At 34.7% G+C, this 13,874-nt stretch overlaps 1 protein-coding gene across 1 annotated transcript in view; it reads left to right on the top strand.

The window, feature by feature from the left end:
• Nup160 (nuclear pore complex protein Nup160) overlaps positions 1–13,874 on the top strand; it is a 361,484-nt gene that overhangs the window by 294,007 nt on the left and 53,603 nt on the right. Inside the window, exon 27 of the mRNA XM_090401602.1 lies at positions 11,471–11,543. Within this exon, the coding sequence (XP_090257728.1) occupies positions 11,471–11,543 (73 nt within the window). The remainder of the gene's footprint in view (positions 1–11,470; positions 11,544–13,874) is intronic.

Raw genomic sequence — 13,874 nt, forward strand, 5'->3', positions numbered from 1 at the left:
ATGTTCTGGTAAAATATGAAATATCGTCCTTTTTTTTTTTTTTTTTTTTTTTAGTCTGTTTCTGATTGTTCGCGGGATTTTTTTTTTTTTTTTAATTTTTTATCAGCCACTTATCCATCTCAGGGTTAAATTTTTTAACATAAAATAGATAAATAATATCACCACAGATTGATAACATGAAATTAGTGAATATTACCTGAATAAGGAAATCCCCAGACCAGGAACATTTTTCTCTTTTGTGAGTTTTCTCCCTTTACGGTAATTAAGCCTAACGCAAAACAGACAGCAAAGGCAGGTTATTAAAACGTGCATAAGATTGGTGCGGTATTAACAAAAGATCGCGCAACCGAAATATAAAAGCATAGCTGACAATTGGTTGAAATGCTAACTCTCTTCAACCGAATTCCATATGTGAAACTGCCATAACATATATATATATATATATTACTTAGTTTTAACACTTTTACGAATTTTAACATGTTCAGTTGAATTTTATTGCTGTCTTGGGAAATCGAACTCGCACACATCTAATTAATAACAATAGTTTTTAGTTAGATACTGTGTTTGCCCATGCAACATATGGTTTTGTTTCTATATGAGGGGACATGTGATTCATTAATTAGTGTGTTTTTATCCCAGTTGTCTCTAATTGCACTATTTGTTGAGAAATATATTATACAGACTCCTCATACCTTATTCACTGGCATAATAAAAGTACTTGTTTTGATTGCCTATGCAGTATAGTGGCTGTTAGGGAGGGGTGTTGTTTACCACTGCAAGCAAGTTACTATCTCCCCATATGAACTTGTTTAAGCCTTTTTTCATGTGTGAAGTATATGCGAAACTTTTATTGGTAACAGAAAAATAGCTCGGATGACAGTGATAATATAAAACGAATTTTGATATGTATATAAAGTCAATATCAACAGTCCCTGATTACAAACGCGTGATGAAAGGGACAGGAAGATTTGAAGCTTCCCTGGAGAGCATTCGAAGTAAATACAATTAACCACTTCTTTGAAATTAAACATATGAATAAGCAATATTTACTAATATTCATTAAGCGCCGAAATGCGCAGGAAGCAAAGTTTGTGAACCAACACCAATGTGTGAATTTTTCCATTAAAATATAAAAAATAACAAAAAAGAAATAATAAAAGTTAAATACGTTTCGTTTAAAATAAAAATAAAAATCTACTTAGTCTTAAAACATTTTAATTTGTTTTCATTATTTCACGGCCCCCCTCAACAAAACCTACGGCCTCCAAGAGGGCCACGGCACACAGTTTGAGAAGTGCAGGTGTACAGGATATGATAGTACTACATGAAAATATTACATCATTACTAACTTCCTATTTTCCTCCAAATCAGACTGTTACTTGTCAAGACCCCAACATTATCAGATCTTATATTTTTATCGTCTAAGGCACGTTGTACCATATCAATCCACCTATATCTTGGTCTTCCTCTGGGTCGTTTTCCTGCCAACCTGACAGAGAACATTGTTTTGCTAATCTTTCTTCGCCCATTCTGTTTAAGTGACCATACCACCTGAAATTAGCTCTGCTGACAATGTCAAGTTCTTTCCTAATATCCTCGTTTTTTAATATGATATTGCCATTGATGCCACCTGTTCACGCCCCTAATCTTTTTCAGGACTCTCATATCTGCAGTCTCTAGTCTTTGGTCAAGTGTTTTACTTCTGACCCAGCTCTCAGATCCATAAGTTAAAACTGGTTTGAACACTGTCTTGTATATAGCTAATTTAGTGTTCCGACTAATTTCTCTCTTATTCCACATGAATTTATTTAATTGACTTCCCACCATACCAGCTTTGCTGATTCTGTTGTCTATTTCTATATTGAATTTCCCATCTTCACTAAAAATCATGCCTAAGAAGCTGAAATGTTTTACTGGTTCCACAGGTTCTCCATTCACAACACAGTTGACATTTTCAATGATTCTGCCTATTTTCATTGTCTTTGTCTTTTTATTGCTGATCTTCATACCATATATATTACAACAGTTATTCAATTTAGTCACAGAATCTTGCAGAATTGTAGCGGATTTATTTAGAAGTATAACATCATCCACATAAAGCAAAGAGCTGACATTAACATCTCCAATTTTGATATCATGTTTAATACCACTTTCCTTCATAATGTGATTCATATAGATAATGAATAACAGATGGGATAATGTACATCCTTGTCTCACACAAGATTTAACATTAAACCATCTTCCTGTACTTCCTTCAATTCTAACTGATGACTTACAACTCAAATAAAGACTAAGTATTGCTTGATATAATGCCCCATTGACACCATATAACTATAGCATATTGAATAGCTTCCCTCTTGGCACCTTGTCATATGCCTTTTCCAAATCGACAAAACTTAAATACAGATCTTTGTTATATTCCCATGCTTTCTCGACTATTTGTCGTAAAGTGAAGATCTGATCCTGAAAGCCTCTATTTGGCCTGAATCCAGCTTGTTCTTCACCAAGCTTTTCTTCCACAATTCTTCTCAATCGTTTCTCAAGTATACTTGCATAGATCTTGCCAGGAACACTTAGTAGGGAAATACCTCTGTAATTCTCAGATTCAGTTTTATTTCCCTTTTTATATATTGGTACTATGAGAGCCCTACTCCAGTCATCGGGAATTCGTCCCTCTGTCCAGTCTTTTGGAACTATGCAGTGCAGCCACTGTAAGACTTTTATGCCACCATACTTCAGCATTTCTGGTCGAATATCATCTACTCCTGCTGCCTTTCCACATTTCAAGCCTTTGATGGCTTTTTCTACTTCAAGTATGGATATGTATTCCTGATTGCATGCCTGGTCAGTGTTTTTTACCACTGTGCTGTCATCACTGCTTGTTTCGTTTAGCAGTTTTTAAAAGTAATTACTCCATACTTAAAGGATATCTTTTTTTCCCGTTTTCATGTCACCTTTATCATCTCTAACTCTTTTTAAAGCACTCTTTCCTCCATTCCTAAGCTTCTTCAACAACCTCCAGAATATTTTGCCTCCTTCTCGATATTTATTTTCTATGTTCTTACCAAAGTCTTCTCATGACTTTTGTTCAGATAGTTTTACACAATGTTTAGCTTATTTACCTTTGTCTCTGTATTCTATAAAAGAGCACAAACTGACTTATTTGCCAGGAACTTTTGATATGCTTTTTTCTTTTCCTTCACTGCCTCTTTAATTTCCTGTGTCCACCAGGGAGTTCTGATTTTTTTATCCTTGCAGACAACCTCACCACATGCCTCTCTGGCAGAATCAATCAGGACTTTCTTCATGGCTTGTCACTGAATCTCCAAGGTTTGATTCCTGTTCTCAAACGCTTTCATTTTTTCTTCAATAATCTTTCTGTATTTTAGTCTACAGTTCACATCTGAGAGCTGCTCAACTTTTATTCGCTTTAAAACTTTATTACATGTTATTCTTTTCAATATGAAATTCAATTTGATCCTGCTCAAGACTAAATAGTGATCACTTCCAATTTCAAATCCTCTGTACATTCTGGTGTCCTGTACCAGGGAGAAAACATCACTATCAACAATAACATAGTCAATGAGACTTTTCTTATTCCTTGCCTCTTCTCTCCATGTGAATTTCTGCACATTTTTATGTTGGACATGGTATTAGTAATAACACCATGTCCTGAGCAGAAATCCAACAGATATTTGTCATTATTATTAACTTTGCTCTTTTCTCTAAATTTTCCCAAAATATTTTTGTATGTCACACAATCATTTCCTACTCTGCTATTTAGATCCCCAACAAGGATCAGCTTTTCCTTTTTCATCGTGTCAGTTGCTTTTTCTAAAGCATCAAAAAATTCCTCCACTTCTACCTTAGTAGAACTTTCTGTGGGACCATAGGCACAAATAAGACTCATTGTTCAGTTCCCCATTCTCATATTTGCCCACATTACTGTACTTGAGACTGCCTGCCATTCAAGAAGATTAGCCTTATATTTTGTGGTGAATACTATGGCTACTCTTTCTTTTCCTTGATTGTCATTGCCTGAATATAACATTTTGTATTTATTGCTCAGAAAGATCTCATCAGTTTTTGTCTTTTTTGTTTCAGTCACCCCTATTATGTCTATCTGGTACTTATCTAACTCCTCAGCTAGCTCCATTTCTTTGCCATTCAGGCTTCTTATGTTGATAGTACCGATCTTTAACTCTGGTGATGTTGAGTTGGGGTGTGTTTTCAGATTTGTTCCAGTAGCTGACTTTTTGCTGTTCGCCCAGGTTCCCTGGCAAAAACAATGGGGGCCTTGTTTAACCGGGCGTCTCCCCAGCCAGTATGAAATTTTGTCATGTACCATCATTTTTTATTTTGGTTTAACCAATAAGAATACAATTTGGTCGGCTAAATCCCAAATTGCCAGCCCATCATCGTTTGTTCAGTATCCAAGTAGATACCCAACAGGGTGCACCATGAGAAGGTGAGGATTGAACATTAGGTAAGAAGCCCTGGTCGGTTCTCTGCATTCCTTTAAAGGCTATGTGGAGGTCTCCTCTCAGTTATACAGCTTTGCACCTTAAGCACACTTTCTTTGAAAATAGGTCTGAGAAACAGGGTGCATCTTATATGCCAATAATCAGTTTTCTATTACTTTCATTTCTGGAAATTTTCTCTGTTCTGAGTTACGTGATTTCTTTATTGCTTCCTTGAGGTGTGTGAGAGCATTCCAGTTACATAGAAAAGCAGGACTTTCATTGTCTATAGAAATGATTATTCATCAAGCAAAAGCGATAGCCACTAACAGAGGTATCGTCATCTTTACTGGATCACCATCATGGTGTTCAAGATTCATGAAGAGAAACCAGCTATGTATGCGGACTAAAACAGAAATATCACAAAAAATGCCAACTGAATATGAAGAAAATGATTGAATTTCATCGATTCGTGATTAACGCAAGGAAACGAGAAACTTGTACAAATAGGAAACATGGACGAGGTTCCGCTGACATTTGATGTGCCTTCAAACAAAACTGTAGATTCCAAGGGCACAAAACTGTTACTGTTAAAACTTTGGGGCACAAAAAAAACTCGCTATACAGATTAGATATTTGTTGAAAGTAGACCTACTTATTAGTGTATATTTGAAATACTGTAAATTGATTATAATATTCAGTGATAAAGTTTTTTTCCTAAAAAATTTGTACAAAAAAGGGGTGTGTCATATGCCGACAAATACGGTAATTAGTAATTAAAGTGGCAACAGTTCTTGATTTCTCTCTTTTATATGTGCAGTTAAACTCCCACTTTGATAATGTAATTAGTTAAACTTTCTTAGTTTTAATGTAATTTGTTCATGGAAACAGTCATTAAGCGATCCTTAGTAGAGCGAACCTTAATTTCCCATAGGCTGTGTCAGGAATTGAGTTACATCTAGCATTGACAAGACATTCCTGACTTTTGCTAAAACCTTTTGCCTTATTGGATCAGTTTCCAAATTTCTTTTTACCCTAGAGTAAGTAATTTCAAAAACCTCTGCAAGTCTTAGGTTGTTTAATTTCTTATTCCTTTCTTCCTTTAAATAAATTCGAGTGGTACAGGAATTCATTTGTATCTTCAGTATAGATTTCTAGAGCAAGATGATTTCCTATATCAAACACGTTTGTTTTATTTTCCAAAGAAGCTACAAACCTTTAAAGTCTTCACTTAGTTTGGAAGAAACTCTGTTTTCCAAAGAAGCTACAAACCTTTAAAGTCTTCACTTAGTTTGGAAGAAACTCTGTTCAGAATTATTTTCAGGTTGGGTTTAGCAGCTTCATTCTAGGTATCTGTAATAATTTTTATAGCATCCAAAATGCCAAATTTTTTTTAAACTCTTGGATTATTGGACTAACTTTTGCATCAACTAGCTTTATTAAATTTTTAAATGTTATGTGAAGATCATGTGACAGCTTGTAGATTAATTCCACTCTGATCTGTGAAGTGATCTGAACAGAGGTACTCACAGTGAGTTTCTTTTTTTTTTTCCCTTTTTTCATACACAAATATGTATACACTGTTTTATATGATGTTTAACTTAGTTATTTGATAAAATTAGGTCATGCTGATTCAGCTATTAGAAATCATTCATACTAAGTAAAAATATTTTATTATCAGTTGTATGTGACAGTCTCTGCATAAGCTAAATGTTGTTTAGCTTGTATAACACAGAAATGATTTTATTATTATTATTTATATAGGAACTTTATGGAGTCAAAAGACTCATTGCAGGAGACCCACACTATCCATTAACACAATACATATCATATTCACTGTTATGATGCTTACAACCATCTCTGGCATTCCATTCCACTCATTCATTACTCTCCAAGTAAAGAACCTAGTCTGCGCACTCTTGCTAACCACATCCTTAGACACCTTCCAAGCATAATTTCTTGTTTTCTACTTACTCCCCATGTACTGAAAAATTTCTTTTGTGTCAATTTTATAGAATCCCTTTAGTAGCATTTCTATCATATCCCCTCTCCTCTGCCTGTCAGCTAAGCTCTGCAACCCACATACCTTCAACCTATCCTCATGGGAAACATTCTGCAGGTAACCAAATCTGTGCACAGTAATCAACCTTGTGGTCGAATTAGCATTATAAAGAGGGATAATAATCTCCCTGTCTTTACTTGTCAATGTGTTCTTCAATATCCAAGTAATTCTCTGAGCTATTTTGACAACTCTTGCGATATGTCCTATGAATTTCAAATCTCTGTCCATCGTCACCCCCAGATCCTCAGCTGCATCAATTTCCTGTAATCTAGTACCATCAATATGATAAGAAGTATGTAAATAAAGCTCATTACCTTACATTTTGCAACATTAAATTGACAGTCATTGTCCTTTGCCCACACTGCCAATTTATTTAAGTCATCCTGCAAGATATCTATATCACCTTTATCAACTGTTGCTTTTCCCAGTTTTGCTTTATCAATAAACAACTGAATATACCCCCCCCCTCTTCAAATCTGCTATATCATTAATGTACAAATTAAAGGGTAGTGGTCCTAGTACAGAGCTCTGGGGCACTCCATTAGTTACCCTCATTTGCCTTGATTCCTCTCCACCATACACCACCCTCTGATGTCTGTTTATCAGCCCGACATCACTTCAAGGATCACTACAGAAGCAGAAAGTAACAACAGAGTGCCCTTTCTGGACACCCTACTCACAAGATAATCAGATGGATCTTTGGTCTTCACCAGAAATGGAAACCCCCCCCCCACACACACACAGGCAAATACATTCATCAAGAGTTACATAAGTATTCTCCCAACAATACAGCAGTCTTGTTAAAGAAACTGAAGACATACAGTGGCATTCAGAGAGCTATTCCAGTGTTGAACAAAAATATTAATAGATAAAGCAGTAATGTATTTAAAAGCTGTCAAACTTACCTGGTCTGAAGATCTGGAGGATTTTAGGAAAGAAGAAAGTAAGATTTGGGGAGATATTTCAGCAAATATTTTGATGATGATCAAGAAACAGTTTCAGTAAATTTGGTGAACAAGTGGTGATGAGTTTAGAATTATGGGGAAGCATTTAAACATGCAAAATCTTTATGGAAGAACAATGAGTAATAAGAACAGGTTGCCATTTCTCTCAAAACTGCTTGGGGTTGAATACCAGCACATATGTCATCATGTAAAGAAGGTTTTAGTCAAATGAATGTAATAAAGAAAGGAAGTTGGGGTCATTAATGAATCTATCCACCCTGAATGATTTATTGATAATACATACAAATGGACCTCTCTGCAGGATTTTATTCAAGAAAAGACACACTGCAGGATAAATGAAGCCCTTATGTAAATGAACAGTAAATATTAGTGGTGTACATTTTAAACCATTGAAAGGAAAGGATATTTCTGTGGGGTGCTTAAGGGTCAAAGCTGTATAACTGAGAGAAGACGTCCACATAGCCTGTAAAGGAATGCAGAGAACCGACCAGAGCTACTCACCTAATGTCCAATCCTCACCTTCTCGTTGTGCACCCTGTTGGGTATCTACCTGGATAATGAACGAACGATGATGGGCTGGCAATTTGAGATTTAGCCGACAAAATTGTATTCTTATTGGCTTAAACCAATATACAAAATGATGGTACAACATGACAAAATTTCATGCCGGCTGGGGCGTCGCAAGGTTAAACAAGGTCCCCCATTGTTTTTGCCAGGGAACCAGGGCGACAAGCGAAAAGTCAGCTACTGGAACAAATCTGAAAGCACTCTCCAACTCAACATCACCAGAGTTAAAGATCGGTACTATCAACATTAGAAGCCTGAATGGCAAAGAAATGGAGCTAGCTGAGGAATTAGATAAATACCACATCAACATAATAGGAGTGACTGAAACAAAAAAGACAAAAACTGGTGAGATCTTTCTGAGCAATAAATACAAAATGTTATATTCAGGCAATGACCATTAAGGAAAAGAAGGGGTAGCCATAGTATTCAACACTAAATATGAGGCTAATCTTCTTGAATGGCAGGCGGTCTCAAGTAGAGTGATGTGTGCAAATATGAGAATGGGGAACTGGACAATGTGATTTATTTGTGCCTGTGGTCCCACAGAAAGCTCTACTAAGGTATAATAGGGATGACTGAAACATAAAAGACAAAAACTGGTGAGATCTTTCTGAACAATAAATACAAAATGTTATATTCAGCATGACAATTAAGGAAAATAAGGGAAAGCCATAGTATTCAATACTAAATGCTAGGCTAATCTTCTTGAAATGTAGGCAGTCTCAAGTAGAGTGATGTGGGCAAATATCAGAATAGGGAACTGGACAATGAAACTTATTTGTGCCTATGGTCCCACAGAAGGCTCTACTAAGGTAGAAGTGGAGGAATTTTTTGAGGCTCTAGAGAAAGCTACTGACACAATGAAAAAGGAAAAGTTGGTCCTTGTTGGGGATCTAAATAGCAGAGTAGGAAGATTGTCAGACATAGAAAAATATTTTGGGAAAATTTGGAGAAAAGAGCAAAGCTAATAATAATGGCAAATACCGCTTGGATTTCTTCTCAGGACATGTACTGGTTATTACTAACACCATGTTCCAACATAAAAATGTGCACAAATTCACATGGAGAGAAGAGGCAAGGAATAAGAAAAGTCTCATTGACTATGTTATTGTTGATAGTGATGTTTTCTCCCTGGTACAGGACACCAGAATGTACAGAGGATTTGAAATTGGAAGTGATCAATATTTAGTCTTGAGCAGGATCAAATTGAATTTCATATTGAAAAGAATAACATGTAATAAAGTTTTAAAGCGAATAAAAGTTGAGCAGCTCTCAGATGTGAACTGTAGACTAAAATACAGAAAGATTATTGAAGAAAAAATGAAAGAGTTTGAGAACAGGAATCAAACCTTGGAGATTCAGTGACAAGCCATGAAGAAAGTCCTGATTGATTCTGCCAGAGAGGCATGTGGTGAGGTTGACTGCAAGGATAAAAAAATCAGAACTCCCTGGTGGACACAGGAAATTAAAGAGGCAGTGAAGGAAAAGAAAAAAGCATATCAAAAGTTCCTGGCAAATAAGTCAGTTTGTGCTCTTTTATAGAATACAGTGACAAAGGTAAATAAGCTAAACATTGTGTAAAACTATCTGAACAAAAGTCATGGGAAGACTTTGGTAAGAACATAGAAAATAAATATCAAGAAGGTGGCAAGATATTCTGGAGGTTGTTGAAGAAGCTTAGAAATGGAATAAAGAGTGCTGTAAAAGGAGTTAGAGATGATAAAGGTGATATGAAAATGGGAGAAAAAGATATTCTTTAAGTATGGAGTAATTACTTCGAAAATTGCTAAATGAAACAAGCATTGATAGCACAGTGGTAAAATAAAACACTGACCATGCATACAATCAGGAATACATATCCATACTTGAAGCAGAAAAAGCCATCAAAGATTTGAAATGTGGAAAGGCAGCAGGAGTAGAGGATATTCGACCAAAAATGCTGAAGTATGGTGGTATAAAAGTCTTACAGTGGCTGCCACTGTAAGACATAATTCAGAAGGCAAATTCCGGATGATTGGAGTAGAGCTCTAATCGTACCCATATATAAAAAGGGAAATAAAACTGAATATGAATATTACAGAGGTATTTCTCTACTGAGTGTTCCTGGTAAGATATATGCAAGTATACTTGAGAAACAATTGAGAAGAATTGTGGAAAAAAAGCTTGGTGAAGAACAAGTTGGATTTAGGCCAAATATATGTCTTCAAGATCAGATTTTCACTTTACAACAGATAGTTGAGAAATCATGGGAATATAACAAAGATCTGTATTTAAGTTTTGTAGATCTGGAAAAGGCATATAACAAGGTGCCAAGAGAGAAACTAATCCAAACACTGCAGTTATATGGTGTTAATGGGGCATTATATCAAGCAATACTTAGTCTTTATTTGAGTTGTAAGTCAGCAGTTAGAATTGAAGGAAGTACAGTAAGATGGTTTAATGACAAATCTAGTGTCAGACAGGGTTGTACATTATCCCATCTGTTATTCATTATCTATATGAATCACATTATGAAAGAAAGTAGTATTAAACCTGATATCAAAATTGGAGGTGTTAATGTCAGCTCTTTGCTTTATGCTGATGATGTTATACTTCTAAATAAATCCGCTACAATCTGCAAGATTCCCTGACTAAATTGAATAACTGTTGTAATAGATATGGTATGAAGATCAGCATTAAAAAGACAAAGACAAAATGAAAATAGCCAGAAACATTCAAAATATCAACTGCATTGTGAATGGAGAACTTATAAAACAAGTGAAACATTTCAGTTGCTTAGGCACTATTTTTAGTGAAGATGATAAATTAAATATGAAAATAGACAACAGAATCAACAAAGCTGGTATGGTAGGAAGTCAACTGAATTAATTTATATGGAATAAGAGAGAAATTAGTCAAAACACATTAGCTGTATACGAGACAGTGTTCAAACCAGTTTTAACTTATTAATCTTAGAGCTGGGTTAGTAGTAAAACACTTGACCAAAGACTAGAGACTGCAGATATCAGAGTCCTGAGAAAGATTAGGGGTGTGAACGGATGGCATCAATGGCAATATCATATTAAAAACGAAGATATCAGGAAAGAACTTGACATTAGCATCCAGGAATGCATTAGTAGCGCTAATCTCAGGTGATGTGGTCACTTAAACAGAACGGGCGAGGAAAGATTAGCAAAACAAGTGTTATCTGCCAGGTTGGCTGGAAAAAGACTCAGAGGAAGACCAAGATATAGGTGGATTGATACAGTAAAAAGTGCCTTAGAAGACAGCCCTTGTATATACACCCCTTGAGGGTAAATATCAGGAATTTGATGATGATGATGAGTTAATTATTTTAATTTTTCTTGTATTAATTTATAGTATAATTAAATCTTTCAGAGCTTCACATAATTCACTTTTTTCTTCTCTCTAATTAGGAAGATGAAGATGATGATACATCAAATAAATCTCCTAAACGAAACATTGATGGTGAAGAGTTATTTAATAGAGGTATGAGTTTTTAATTTATTTTAATTCCTTTCTGAATATTCGTTAATGTATATACACTGTGTTTATTATGTTACTATTTCTGTCACATTGATTTTTTTTCAAACACTTGACAGAAAACATTTTTAATTGTTTCCTTTTTTAATTGTTTTGCTAATTCCTAAGTGTCAGATTGAAATTTGCAAAAATTTGAGATAGGCACCATCAGCATAAGAAATATGAAGAAAAAAGAAGTGGAACTGGCAAAATAATTTGAGAAGTACCAATTTAACATCATTGTCATTACAGAAAGTATACAAAAAACAGGTGAGATTCTTCTATGTAACAAAGACTAGATGTCATATTCGGAAATAATGATCAGGGAAAGGAAGAGCAGATATAGTACTAAACATGATGGTAATCTTGTTGAATGGTAATAAGTAGTATCAAGAAAGTGAGGTAATTACATTTCAAATTGGGGAACATTGAGACTTATTTGTGACTGGTCTCACAGAAAGTTCTACTATTGAATAAGGGGAAATTTTTTTCAAATCGTCATAGAAGGCAGCTTACATAAAGGAAAAGTTAATTCTTGTTGGAGATCTAAACAGCAGAGTAGGAAATATTTCTTCATTTCAAGTCCTGTTGGGGAATTGAGAAAAGTACAAAGCTAATAATCATTAGTGCCTGATGAATTTCTGTTCAAGATATGGACTATCTGTTACTAATACCAAGTTCCAACATAAAGTTGTACAGAGATCCACATGGAGAGATTAATGGCAAGAAATAAGAAAGTCTCATTGACTCTGTATGATATACTCTTGTCTCCTGACCCAGCATGATATAGAGGATCTGAGATAGGAAGTGATCACCATGTGGTTTCAAGCAAGATAAAAATGAATTTCATATTGAAAAAAAAAAAGGGAAAAAATTATATATATGTGTGTGTGTGTGAGAGAGAGAGAACGTAATAAAAATTATTAAATTTGAGCAGCTTTCAGAATTGCACTATAGACTCAAATATACAAGTATTATTTAAAAAAAAAAAAACGTTTGAAAACAAGAATCAAACCTTGGAGACTCAGTGACAGACCTTGAAGAAAATATTGACATTCAGCCAGAGAGGCATGTATATGATGAAGTTGTCTGTAAGGATACAAAAATCAGTACTCCATGGTGAACTTAAAAATTTAAGTCTAAATTATAAGAACTGATAGTGTTTGAAGTTTTGACAGATAACAGGTTAACTTGGGAGGAAAATTGTTCATAAGGAGTTAGTAATGTCAACTTTTTTGTGGTTATCATAATATCCTGTATACATCCCTTGAGGATACAGATTAGGAGAAGTTTTGATGTTATAGCAATAACTCCTCCCAGTTAGATGAAGTTGAGTGATTTTAGTAGGGTACTAAAGGATACATTTGGTCATATGGAGTTGTTAATTTTTTGTTTCTAATCCTCTCATATAATGTAAATGTTTTTCCCTTAACTTTACAGGTTTTATCCCCAGGACTATGTATTTGGTGTTTCACTATGTTGCATACATGAAAACTTAGTTTTCTTTTATATATATTTTATTAACAAAGCATATATGTAAGGAATATTTTTTCTTTATTTCTTAAAGAGAATCATTTACAACTCTCACTTATTATATTCTGTCTCCTTCCATTTTTTATATGCATCTCTCTCTCTTTCTCGTGTCTATCAACTGTTCGTTTCTTATCACAGTATGGCATACATTCATCATCATCAATTTCCTAATGTGTATCCTCAAGTTCAGGTTATGACAGCTATTATGTAGAGCTGTTATGACAGCTCTACACAATTAAGTTTACATAATTACTGATCTCCTATCAACAGTTTCCATCCAAATTAATCTATTACTTGTCAGAACTCCAATATTGTCATATATAACATTTCATACTTCTAAGACATTTCTGACTGAATTAATCCACCTAGACCTTGGTCTTCCTCTGGTTCTTTCCTACTATCTTGGCATTAAACATCTGTTTTGCTAACCTTTTCTCATCCATTCTATTTAAGTGGCCATACCACTTTCGATTAGTTCTGCTCACACATTCTCGAATGCTAACAATGTCAAGTTACTTTTGAATATCTTCATCTTTAATATGGTTCTGCTATTGATGCCATCTCTTCAGGTGAATAATCTTTCTTAGAACTCTTATATCTGTGATCTCTAGTCTTTGAACAAGTGCTTTATTTCTAACCCAATTCTCTAATAAATAACTTAAAAATGGTTTGAACACTGTCTTGTATACTGTTAGTTTGATGTTTTGGCTAATTTCTCTCTTATAATTACCTTACTGTCTTAAGATATTTAAAAAAAACATGAAA

This window comes from Typopeltis vanoorti, chromosome 12 (assembly GCF_054136105.1).
Source record: "Typopeltis vanoorti isolate ZY-2024b chromosome 12, IOZ_Tvanoo_1.0, whole genome shotgun sequence".
NCBI classification, from domain to species: domain Eukaryota; kingdom Metazoa; phylum Arthropoda; class Arachnida; order Uropygi; family Thelyphonidae; genus Typopeltis; species Typopeltis vanoorti.